General features: G+C 40.7%; 1 protein-coding gene across 1 annotated transcript in view; it reads right to left on the bottom strand.

Moving 5' to 3' along the window:
- The window catches only part of GFOD2 (Gfo/Idh/MocA-like oxidoreductase domain containing 2), a 35,549-nt gene that overhangs the window by 8,876 nt on the left and 14,165 nt on the right, over window positions 1-12,508 (bottom strand). Inside the window, exon 2 of the mRNA XM_004371480.3 lies at window positions 4,062-4,407. Coding sequence (XP_004371537.2) covers window positions 4,062-4,338 — 277 coding nt within the window. The 5' untranslated portion in view covers window positions 4,339-4,407. The remainder of the gene's footprint in view (window positions 1-4,061; window positions 4,408-12,508) is intronic.

The raw sequence follows: 12,508 nt of genomic DNA, 5'->3' as shown, positions 1-12,508 counted from the left end.
AATGGTGATGGAATAATTTGGAAAAGGATAGTGAGAATAGCAGCACAACTGGAAGAATGTAATCATGTCACTGAATTGTACATGTAGAAACTTCTGAAATGGTGTAACTTTGGCTATGTATATTTTCACCAAAAAAAAGGTCCTCCAAGGTCGAAGGGAGAGTATTGACATGTCGTGGGGTTTTTAACCCATGTCATAAAACAATATGTGTACTGACTGTTTAATGAGAAACTATTTGTTTTGTAAACTTTCATCTAAAGTACAATAAAAAAATTAAAAAAAAAGAATAAGAATAACAGTCTATGTCCTTGCAGTACAATTGATTACTTTTGTGTGGTCTTTCCAGCCATGATCTTCTAACTCCAATCAAGTGTTTGGGCGGGACTGAGCAGATAAGGTAATTGCAGCCCACACTGCACTGAGAAGCTCCTGGAAGCAGAAGACTGACAGAGAGAGAGCACAGGCTGTAACCCTGAAGACGGTGAGAAGCTGTGGCAGGACAGAGGCTGGCAGCAGAGACCTGGCAGCAGGAAACAGTGTGGTAGGCTTCCCAGCCCAGAGAGAGAGAAAGCTGAGTGGCTTTGGGCAGAGGTAGGGCCAGGGAGAGGTGTGCTTGTGAGCACAGCTAGGAAGAGGCTGTCCTGACGGAAGAATTGTTTATCCTGAGCATTTCTGAACCTGAATTGTAATCTGTTACTTCCCTAATAAACCCCATAATCGTGAGTATTGTCTGTGAGTTCTGTGTGGCCACTGCAGTGAATTATCAAACCCAGCAGAGAAGTAGAGAGTGCCCTGGGAGGGACGACTGGTGTTAAGAATTAGTAAAAGATGGAGGAGAGAGGTGGTTTGTCTGACCTCGGTCACAGGAATCGGCTTTAGGTTGTTGATCTTGATTCTCGTTCCCTCTTGTGAAGTAAGAGGAGGTCAGACTCTGCCCCTAAGCCATTTTTACAGTCCTGTATGTCCTGATGGCACAGTGGTTAAGAGCTCCGCTGCTAACCAAAAGGTTGGCAGTTCAAATCTACCAGTTGCTCCTTGGAATCCCTATGGTGCAGTTCTACTCTGCCCTATAGGGTAGTTATGAGTTGGAATCAACTTGATGACAACAGGTTTGGTTTTTTTTTTGGTTTATATGTCCTTATATCTGCAAGTCTGTTGCTTCTCATTCTCTATGACTCACCTTTTATGATGCTTAGCATAGCACAATGCAAGAAGGATGCTTAATTAAATAGAGGCTTTATATGATAATGATAAACTTCTGACAGGGTAGAAGTCTGAAAGATCTGACCTAAAATTAGAATACTTTAATAGTTATGTTGTTGTTGTTAGGTGCCATTGAATCAGTTCCAACTCATAGGGACCCTATGTATAATAGGGTGCCCAGTCCTGCACCATCCTCACTATCGTTGCTATGTTTGAGCCAACTGTTGCAGCCACTATGTCAATCCATCTCATTGAGGGTTTTCCTCTTTTTCGCTGACCCTCATAATGTCCTTCTCCAGGGACTGGTCCCTCCTGATAACATAAGGAGCATTCTGGCTGTACTTCTTCCAAGACAGATTTGTTTGTTCTTCTGGCAGAGTCCACGGTATGCTCAATATTTTTTGCCAACACCATGATTCAAATGCTAAGTAATTATGTCTTTCTTCTAGCTCTCAAAAGCTCATATCCTTAATGAAAAAACAGAAGTAATACAAAGAAAGAAAGACAGCAAAAGACACAACCCCAGTAACAGGAGGAAAAAAGAAAAAGAGAGACCTATGTGGGAGAAACAGAAAAATATACACTTGTATATATATAAGGAGATTCATACATGGATGGGAATACAGAGTTGGGGAGAGTGGCATCCAGGCCCTTTTAGGATATCGACTCTGAAGACTTTTAAATACGTTGCATTTTTGCAGCTATCAATACGTGGTGCCTGTCCTGTTCACCATCTAAACAGTGTACAAGAACCAGATGCTTCCAGAACTTTATAGAAAGAATGGGTTCCACTTTCAAGGTATTAATTTGAACGTGGTCCACCAACCTACAGAAAAGCTTTTCGTGTCTGAAATGACTGAGAATGTTTAGTTCCATTTCTAGGCTATGTTCAACTCAGGGAACATTTACCTCCAAAGAAGAATCCTACTTTATTTACTTCTTATTTTTTAAAATGAATTTAATGGAGACAAATTTGCTCTTCCACTTGAGACAACAGGAAAGCCCGGCCTCCCCTTGGAATGTGATCCCAGTGCCCTTCTTGGTCAGCACTAGGAGGGCAGTCATGTATCATCTTGGAAAGGCCGAGAAGGCAGAGGCTGAGAGGGACAGAATTAGGACCAGAGTTGGGGCCTGATGCCAAAGTCAGTTCGGTGCTCTGTCTAAAGCAGTTCATGCACTCATGCCCAACACTTTGGGAAAACGAGGAATTCTCCTAACCTTTTCCATCTGTGCTGAAGTCACGTCAGAATTCTTACTGAAAATAAAAAGTGAAAGCACACAAGGAGTGAACTTCATAGTTACAACAACCCTCTGAGTCCTTTGGGGCCTGAGTGGCCGGTGTCTGAGGGCAGGTTCAGCTGACATGGTCTGTCCTGGACCCACCAGCGTGCCCTTGGGATCAAGTACCTGCACGAACAGACCAAGGACCCTCGTAAACTCTCTCGTTCACATTCCTCCTCACTGCATAGATTAGGAGAGAAGACTATTGGCCCTGCTTCACAGAAGATCCCAGAAGCCTCTGGTCATCCCTGCTCCTTCCTGTTTATATTAGGTGGCCCAAAGTCCAGTGTTTTCCTGTATCAGGAAACAGAAAACAATAGGCTGTGGCCAAAGAACCCCGGAGTTTCCTCTTTCTTCCTGCACAGCTTAGAAGTGGTCTCTGTGGGGATCCTAAAATTCAAGGAGACAGAACCTCCAGAGCTCTGCATCTGGACACACCTTGTCTCACCAGCATCTGCCCTGAAGTAGCCCTTTGTTAATATGTTGGCTTAGTTCTTCTGAGCTCAATCTGGGCATCATTATTTGCCCTCATAAAAATCTGGGGATCAATGAATAGCTCCAATGTTACCATTCTCACAGGGAACTCTTGGAAAACCATCTACAATTTCTGGCCAAAACTTACAAAAAACAATTACTTTATCAATTAATTATATGTGGCCTGACTTGTTACTTAAGTCTTTTGTCACTTACTTTGTAATGTATGTTATTCTAGTCTCTTCCACTGGACTGTGGGATCCTGAAGGAATGGAGGGCCCTGATCTGACACTGCTCTGAATGTCCAGACTGACACCAGACAGTGCCTGGTACACAGGAGGTATTTAAAAAATAATTGCCAGATGAACATTTACTGGTTTGTTTTCGTATTAAATTAGATTCTGTTATAATACATAAGTCAAAGAGAAGAATTTGCCTATGGTGGACAAGAAAGAGAAATCCAACAGGAATTGCAGGAGAGCAGTTCAGCAAGTCACACACAGCCAGGGGCAGTAGGTTGCAGAGCCCACAGCTTCCTGAGGGAGCAGGAGATGTGAGCAGGCTGTCCTATGGATCCTACCAGGGAAGGCCTTCCTGCCTTGTGGCAATACAAGATTGAAAAGTCTGGCAGGAAGGGTGTGTGCTCTTCACAGTCAGGGCTGACAAAACATGGAGAAATGGCAGCGACATATCCTCCTTTCCTTTCTGTGGTGCTGCATGCCACAGAAATGGAAGAACAAATGTCTCAATCATGACCAATTCCCCAGCACCGAGGGCTTTAAACTCTGACCTCACAAACTTTACACTTCCTGAAATGTAATCTCCAGCACCTGTGACAGGGCAACTCTTAGAGTATTTCCTTTATTTTTGCTCAAGGATTTACCGATGGCAAGTGGGAAGGCTATGTCTTTTTCAGCCACTGGAGTATTTTTTCCCACAGCTAGAGGAGCCCCAATGCACCCACACGAGCACTGCTCGAGGGGTGAGTGATGCCCCAGAACACTGCTGCCCACACTCACAAGCCCAGGAGGAGAGCAGTGACGCCCGGAGTACTACCCAGAGAGAGAAAAAGTGTGCCCTTGCTAGGGCCTGACCATCCGTACCTAGAGCCTTCACAGATATTTGCCGGGTGAGTGGAGGGGGGATGTTGATGCAGACCAGATCCACGTCTTGATGCAGCAAGACATCGTCAGTTCGGCTGGTGTAGAAGGTGATGTTCATCTCCTCTGCGAGCTGCTTTGCCTCCTCCTCTGTCTTACCCCACAGGGCCTCGACAGTGAACCCTTCTGCCCTCAGCAGTGGCACAAGAACCCGGGCAGAGCTGCCAGTCCCAAACACGCCCACTCCTGGCAGCATCTTCATCCCAGCTTCTCTGTTCATCACCTCATCTCCTCACAAGCGCCTCCGGTGTGGGTCCAACCTTCCCATAGTCCTGGTCAAACATGGCTCCTAGAACAGCAAGCGTTACACTGGCTGTTAGTGGATGGCACACTTGGCTGAGACTACTTTCTTGGCTTATTCAGAAGCAATGCGTTCTCTGCCACAAAAGCACAAACGAAATACTGCTCCAAAATGAGAAGCTGTAGAATCTTCTTCCATGGACACTTAAGGATACCAGCAATATCCATCTACCAGGACTCAGGGAAGGAGGGGAAATGAGAAATGGGTAAAGTTGGGTTCAGATCCCTATTCTGCTACTTAATTTTCTGTGCGACCCTGGTCAAATCATTTAATCTTCAGGGCCTTAACTGTAAAATAAGGAGAATGACTGATCTTTCAAGTTCCTTCTAGCTGTGAAAGTTCATGATTCTAAGATATTATATGATAGAAAGAAAAAGAGTGAGTGGGAGACAAAGATTAGTAAAAAAGGAAAGAGAAAATATGATCTAGGTGCTATACAGAGTAGAATTTTAAAATTTTATGGTACCAAGCATAGGAAAATGTACAATTCCATTAGAAACTAAAATACCAAAATTTTTTTCCAACTACCAAATTGGCCACACACAAAAAAAGTACATTTAAAAAGGTTTTTGTTCAAAGATGCTCACTCCAGCATTGTCTATAACAGTGAAAAACTGGGAAACAATCTAGATGTCCAATAAAAGTAAAAGAATAAAACCACACAAGGTCCTTTGCTTGGGGTCAAAGTCATGATGGAAAATCGAGCTGAGAGTCAGGTGTACTCAGGGCACAGCACAAGGTGTCCCCATAAGCCCTTACTCAGCTAAGCCAGTTGTCTCCACTGTAGCTGCATGTTAGGGTCACTGGGGAGTGACCCCCACTCCCCAGACCCAACAAATCAGACTCTGGGGATGAGGCCACATCACCATCATTTTCTCTTAAAGCTCCTTGGGTGATCCTCATTGGCAGCCAGGGCTGAGAACCTCTGAGCGATATTTAACCCAAATGAAAAGTTATCTACATTCAGAACCCTAACAAAATTTCCTGAGTTTGTTCCATGTATACTTCCCTCAACCCTCTCATCCCCTCTTTACTGTATTAAGATAAAAAAAACAAATTTCCCATTAAAAGGGAAAAATATGGTAACACTAGCAACTATTTTAAGTTCTACATATTTTCTTCCATTTTTAACATTCATTGTTTTAAAAATAATTTTAAAAACACTTTACGATCCCTTCATCTACCAATTATCTTTTAAAAAATTAGATAATTTCTGATCTTGATCACTGCGATATCATGCGTTTTAAAAATTTACATTCAAAATGTGTATATTCTTTTGCTGTTCTACTTTTATTCACATAACGCTGCATTCCCATTGTAAATTATTTCATTCCCCAGCTGTGAGCACTTGGGTTATATACATCCCTGCCATCCATCCCACCTCTCTGGCCACTTCTGAGTGCCAATTTCGGGCTCCTCTGCTCTTGTCCCTCCACCCCCACTTTAATGCTGTGTTTGTGGGAGTCTGTCACAGACATCCTTCCTCTTATCGCTCTACATGCTCTCTTAGGCCCTCTCTCATCCACTTCCAAAGCTTTCATTAGTATACTGGTGACTTCCTAACCTGCAGCGTAAACCCGTATTTCTCTCCAGAGCTTCATGCCCATATATACGGCCCCCAAATCTCTGCTCTGATCTACAAACTCCACAAAACCAGTATGACCAAATGTGAACAGAAGCAGCGGGATGACTGCAACAACTTTCCACTTGGTCTTCCTGGCTTCCATCCTTCCTTCAATCCAGATCCTTCTAAAATGCAAACGGAATCACATCACTCCCTTCCTTTTTAAACCCTTCAGTGACTTCTCATTGATCTCAGTATGAAGTCCAGATTCTTTAGCATGACTTACAAGGTCCTGCATGATCTAGAAATTTCAAGATAGATCTAGCTTTGTGCAGGGTCACTTCCAAGGATTACCTCCAAAAGAGATGAGTTTCACAACACATACTTAAATATGCCAGTAAGATGAATGCTCTGTGATATTAGCTACAAACCAGTTAAAAGTTGGGGGGACAGTTACATAAAATGACAACAGTGGTTTTAGAGTATCTGATGATGTGTTTTTTTTTTTCTTTCTTGAATAATAGTGGGAAATAGCTGTTTTAACTACAGTCTTCTAGACCATGACACTAAAGCCATATCATCTCACAAAAAAATTCTGCACGAATGTTTATAGCAGAATTATTCATAATACCCAAAAAGTTGAAACAACCCAAATGTCCATTAACAGATGAATGAGTAAATAAAATGTGGTATATCCATACAGTGTAATATTATTCAGGAATAAAAAGGAATGAAGCACTGATATATGTCCCAAATGAATCAACCTCCAAAACATTATGCTAAGTGAAATAAACCAGACACAAAAGGCCACATATTGTACGATTCCATTATACGAAATGTCCAGAATAGACAAATCCATACAGACAGAAAGTACACTAGTGGTTGCCAGAGGATGGGGGGAAAGGGGAATTTTTTTTTTTGGGGTGGTGGTGATGGAAATATTCTGACATTGGAAATATTCTGAAATTAGGTAGTGACAATGGTTGCACAACATTGTGACTAGTATACTAAAAACAACTGAACTGCACACTTTAAAATGGCTAAAATGGTGATTTTTTTTTTAATGTTATGTGAACTTCATTTCAATAAAAAATATTTTAAAAAACTACCTACCCTATGAGCTCCTGTCCGGAGGCAAGATGAGAAGGCAGAAAGAGACAGAAGCTGGCTGAATGGACACAGGAAATCTGGGGTGGCGAGGAGGAGTGTGCTGATACATTATAGGGAGAGCAACTAGGGTCACATAACAATGTGTGTATAAATTTTTGTATGAGAAACTAACCTGAACTGTAAACTTTCACTTAAAACACAATTAAAAAAAAAACTATCTGCCTATGTTCAGCTCAGCCAAAAATAGTATCAGATAAAATGCATGTTCAAAAAGTATGTAGAAATTAATCTATCTTCAATGGAAGGATTTTTAACACTAGAAAAACAAGGAACGACCCCTAGAGAGTACTTTCCTCAAGGCAGTAAATGACTCTGACTGGAAGTCATGGTAAACAGAGATAAACATAATTTTAAGCTTTTATTGGTGAGAAGTCATGTAGCTAATTTTCTCAAAAACTAAAAAAGTGAAATGTGTATTATTTAAATTATAAAAATGATGCAAACTCATTACAATAAAAAAGAAAAACAAATGTGCTGCAGTACAACCAAACACCTCATAGGATTTGGTTCCTTGATTTGGAGGTTTAGGGTCATAGTTCCATGGTACAGCCCAGTTACTTGGCCTAATAACGTGTTTAGTGCTTCTGTTCTACCTCCTAGTTCTCTGCATAGTGTCTGGGGTCTTAAAAGTTTGCAAGTGGCCATCCAAGACATAACAACTGGTATCTGTTCACCTGGAGCAACAGAGGAAGAAGGAGAGTCAGGAATAGGAGGAGGAAATGGAATGTGTGGCTAATTGCCTCCATGAACAACTGCCTCCTTTGCCATGAGACCAGAAGAACTGGATGGTGTCTGGCTACCATCACTGCACATTTTGATCAAACATTCTATAGCAGAATCCGGATCAAAAGGGGGAAAATGTAGAACAGAATTTAAAATTCTAAGGGAATCCAAGCTTTCTGGAGCCATGGAGGCTGGAGGAACCCCTAAAACTATTGCCCTGAGATAATTTTTAAACCTTAAACCAAAAATATTCCCTAAAGTTTTCTTAAAACCAAACAAGAGATCAGCTTAACTAGTAAAAAATGTCTCCCTTGAGCATTATGCTGTTTTAAGATCTACCATATTTTCACGCAAATAATGACTGCCTCCTACATTTGCTTGCCAACCCTGCCCTCAAGGTATTTTCATAAGAGCCTCTACAACAATTTTTTTTTACATGTTCCTGTAAAAAAAAAAAAAACAAATTAGCATAGCACACTTACAAAAATACCTCACAGGGGTGGGGAGAGGGGGCATGGCTGGTAAACAAACATAGAAGGTGCACATTATTTGCCTACAAATACAGGACCAAAATGACAATGCAACTCAAAAGATTAGATGGAAACCTTAGGGGGCAGTGAATTTATGTTAATGGGCAAGGAACAACTCAGAGAAAGAGGGTGAGAATGGTTGCACAACTCAAAGAACGTAATCAATGTCACTGAATTGCCCACGTAGAAACTGTAGCATTGGTGTTATGTTTTGCTGTGTGTATTCTCAACAAAAATAACAAATGTGCTGCACAGAACAGCCTTTGCTTTCTTTGAGCTGATGAACTCCTGGGACTCCTATCTGCCATTTAAGCCTTCCCGCCTATGGAAACCTTTCCTGCCTGCCCCACCCAGACAGAGGGAAATGTTCCCTTACACCTTCTGTATACTTGCAATATAAACTGTAATTTATTCCTCTTTGTGTACCCAGGGCGATGAGCACAGCAGGCCTCCACTGATTAGTGAATGAATAAATAAATGAACTCTGTGTTCAGTGAAGCATTTTCTAGGTGCTCCAACTCACAGCTATCTCTGGCTTCTGATAGCCACATCCCTCTATGAAACACCAAAGTTATCCTTTGAAAACATACTAGGTTCTATCCTCACATGCTGCTAATAATGATACAGATGGGACAGGCATTTGGCCTTATTCATAATTAAAACTATGCACACCTTATGACCCCAAAATTGCATTGTGAGTGTATGTTATCCCAAAGAAATTCTCACGGGGGACCCAAGGGGCACAAGGATATTTACGACATGTCTGTGGTGCAGAGTTGGAGGCAATCTGGAGGACCATTGCTGGTGGAGTGGGCAAGAAAATGGGGTCCACTGCAAGGTAGAAGAAGTGATACTAGATAAATACACAGCCACATGGATGGATCAAACAAACGCAGGACTCAGTGAAAAAAATAAGACACTCAATGAGCTCCATTACACAGTACTATTTAAATTACTAAAAATATATGCACAAAAAACAAAAATATACATTCCGCAAGAACTTAAACAAACAAAAGGATACACATTAAATGCATTATGTTTATCTATGTGGGGTAAGGAAACCAAAGCGGAGAATGGAGATAAAAGGGAATAAAGAAATAAGTCAACAGAGGACCTTGAGGAGGTAGTGGAAAATATGGTTCTAAAAGGAGTACCCTCTTTTAAAGAAGAAAAAAAAAAGCTTGCATTTCAAATACAAAATGGCAGATCTATGTACCTCTGATCCTCTTGACAGGAAACCAGCACAAGCAATTGAATTTAGCAAAATCCAGGGAGCAGCAGTGCTCATTTGACCCAGGGCATTTTAAATTCAGATGTTACACTGACAAGGATGAACCACAATTCATGTATAATTCTGCTATTAGTCTAATTTCTTATCCTAGGATAACTGATGATGTTCCAGTATTTACTTTTTTAAAAAATGGCTTTACTGAGATATAATTCGCACACCACACAATTCACTCATTTAAAGTATACAATTAAATGGATTTTGGTATATTCACAGAGTTGTACACCCATCACCCAATCAATTTTAGAACACATCATCACACTAAAAAGAAACTCTGCAACCATTAGTAGTCACTCCTCCTTCCCCCTCCTCCCAGCCCCTGGCAACCACTAATTTACTTTATGACTCTAAGATATGTCTATTCTAGATATTTCATATCAGTGGAATCATACAATATGGGGTCTTTTCATTTCATGTTTTCAAGGTTCAGTCATTCCTTTTTAATACCAAATAATATTCCACTGTATGGATATACTATATTCATCAATTCATCAGTTGATGGACACTTGGATTAATCCACTTATTGGCTACTATGAATAACACTGCTATGAACATTTGTGTACAAGTTTTTGTGTACATGTATGTTATAATTTCTCTTGGATATATATCTAGGAGTGGTGTTGCTGGATTATATGGTAACTCTGTGTTTAACCTTTTGAGGAACTGCCAGACTGTTCCAAAGTGGCTGTACCATTTTACAGCCACCAGCAACGTATGATGGTTCCAATTTCTCCTTTCCCTTGCCAACAATTGTTTTCTTGATGAGGGAAGCCCTGGTGGTGCAGTGGTTAAGCATTTGGCTGCTAACTAAAAGGCTGGCAGTTCGAATCCACCAGCTGCTCCTTGGAAACCCTATGGGGCAGTTCTATTCTGTCCTATAGGGTTGCCATGAGTTGGAACTGACTCGACGGCAATGTGTTGTTTGTTGTTTTGTGTAGTGGGTATGAGGTGGTATCTCACTGTGGTTTTGATTTGCATTTCCCTGATGACTAATGATGTTGAGCATTTTTCATATGCTTATTGGCTATTTGCAGGACCCCTGGTGGTGCAATGGTTAAGCGCTCAACTACTAACCGAAACGTTGACAGTTCAAACCTACCTGTGGCTGGAGAAAAGACTTCGTGATCTGCTCTTGTAAAGATTACAGCCTAGGAAACCCTATGGGACAATTCTACCCTGTCATATAGGGTCACTATGAGTCAGAATCAACTCAGTGCACATAACAATAATACTGGCTATTTGTATATCTTCTTTGGAGATATACTTTGGCCACTTATTAATTGGATTATCTGTTTACTGAGTTGTAAGAGTTCTTTATATATTTTAGATACAAGTCTCTTATCACATATATGATTTGCAAATATTTTCTCCCATTCTGTGGGTTGACTTTTTACTTCCTTGATATCTTTTGAAGAACAAAATTTTTAATTTGGTTGAATTTTTCTTTTGCTTTTGGTGTTTTGTCCAAGAAAGCTCTGCCTAACCCAAAGTCAAGAAGATGTACTCCTTAGTATTTTTTCTAAGAGTTTTATAATTTTACCTCTTAAATTTAGGTTTGTGGTCCATTTTAAGTTAATTTTGTATATGGTGTGAGGAAGGCATCCAACTTCATTCTTTTGCATGTGGATATTCAATTTCCCCAGCGCCATTTGTTGAAAAGGCTATTCTCCCCCCAATAAATTGTCTTGGCACGCTTGTTGAAAATCAACTGATCATAAATGTAAGGGCTTATTCCTGGAGTCTCAATTCTATTCCATTGATATATGTTTATCCTTATGCCAGTACCATCCTGTTTTGATTACTATAGCATTATAGTACTTTTTGAAATCAGGAAGTGTGAGTCATCCAACTTTGTTCTTGTTTCTCAAGACTGTTTTGGCTATTCTGTGTTCCTTATGAATTTTAGGATCAGCCTGCCAATTTCCGCAAAAAACGTAGCTGGGATTTTGACAGGGATTCTGTTGGTGGAATACTGTCAACAATATTAACTCTTCTGATACATGAACACTTCATGCCTTTCAACAATGTTTTATAGTTTTCAGAGTATAAGTTTTACACTTCTTTTGTAAATTTACCCCTAAATATTTATTCTTTTTGATGTTATTGTAAACGGAATTATTTTAATTTCTTTTTCAGACCCAGCATCTCTTTTGCTTCTACAGACATAAGGGTACCACGCAAAGTATGTGTCTATGTTCAGGGCTGGTCTGACAGTATAGCCTAGTACAGCATCCTCTATTGGTCAACTCTACTTTAAGCACACCTATGCCTTTGTGAACCACTGAAATGAGCATGACTTGGGCTGCCTCTAACTCCAAGCCCCTGCCAGTTCCATGCCTCCTCCTGTCTCCACTACGGGGCGTGGGCTTGGCTTGCCTTGCCTCCTGCACTCTACCACTGAAGTCCTGTTTTCTCATAACCGTCTTTCTTTCTGATGCTAGATGACTGCAGCCTCTCAGCCACATCTCTTTGCTTTTCTGTTTTCCCCATTTCTCTCTGCTGACAATTTTCCTGTCCCTACAGGCTTTCCTAGTTAGAAAACTGGTTAGGCACAGAGTATCTTCTATAATTTTCATGTCCTGGACTCCTTTCAACTATTTTGGTCACTTTCTGCATTTTCAGGTTTTTTGGTTATTGGCTATTCTGGGAGCTTGAGCGTCAAATTCACAGTACTAGATACGTGACAGTCTGCTTAATTTTTTTTTCTCTTTAAAAAACTGTTCATTGTGACACAGCAAAGGCAGTCCTCAGAGGACAATTTATAGCAATAGATGCACATATCAAAAAAGAAGAAAGGGACAAAATCAAAACATT

The sequence above is a fragment of the Trichechus manatus genome, unplaced genomic scaffold, assembly GCF_000243295.1.
Source record: "Trichechus manatus latirostris isolate Lorelei unplaced genomic scaffold, TriManLat1.0 scaffold00014, whole genome shotgun sequence".
Classification (NCBI taxonomy): domain Eukaryota; kingdom Metazoa; phylum Chordata; class Mammalia; order Sirenia; family Trichechidae; genus Trichechus; species Trichechus manatus.
This window is presented reverse-complemented; position numbering and strand designations above follow the sequence as displayed.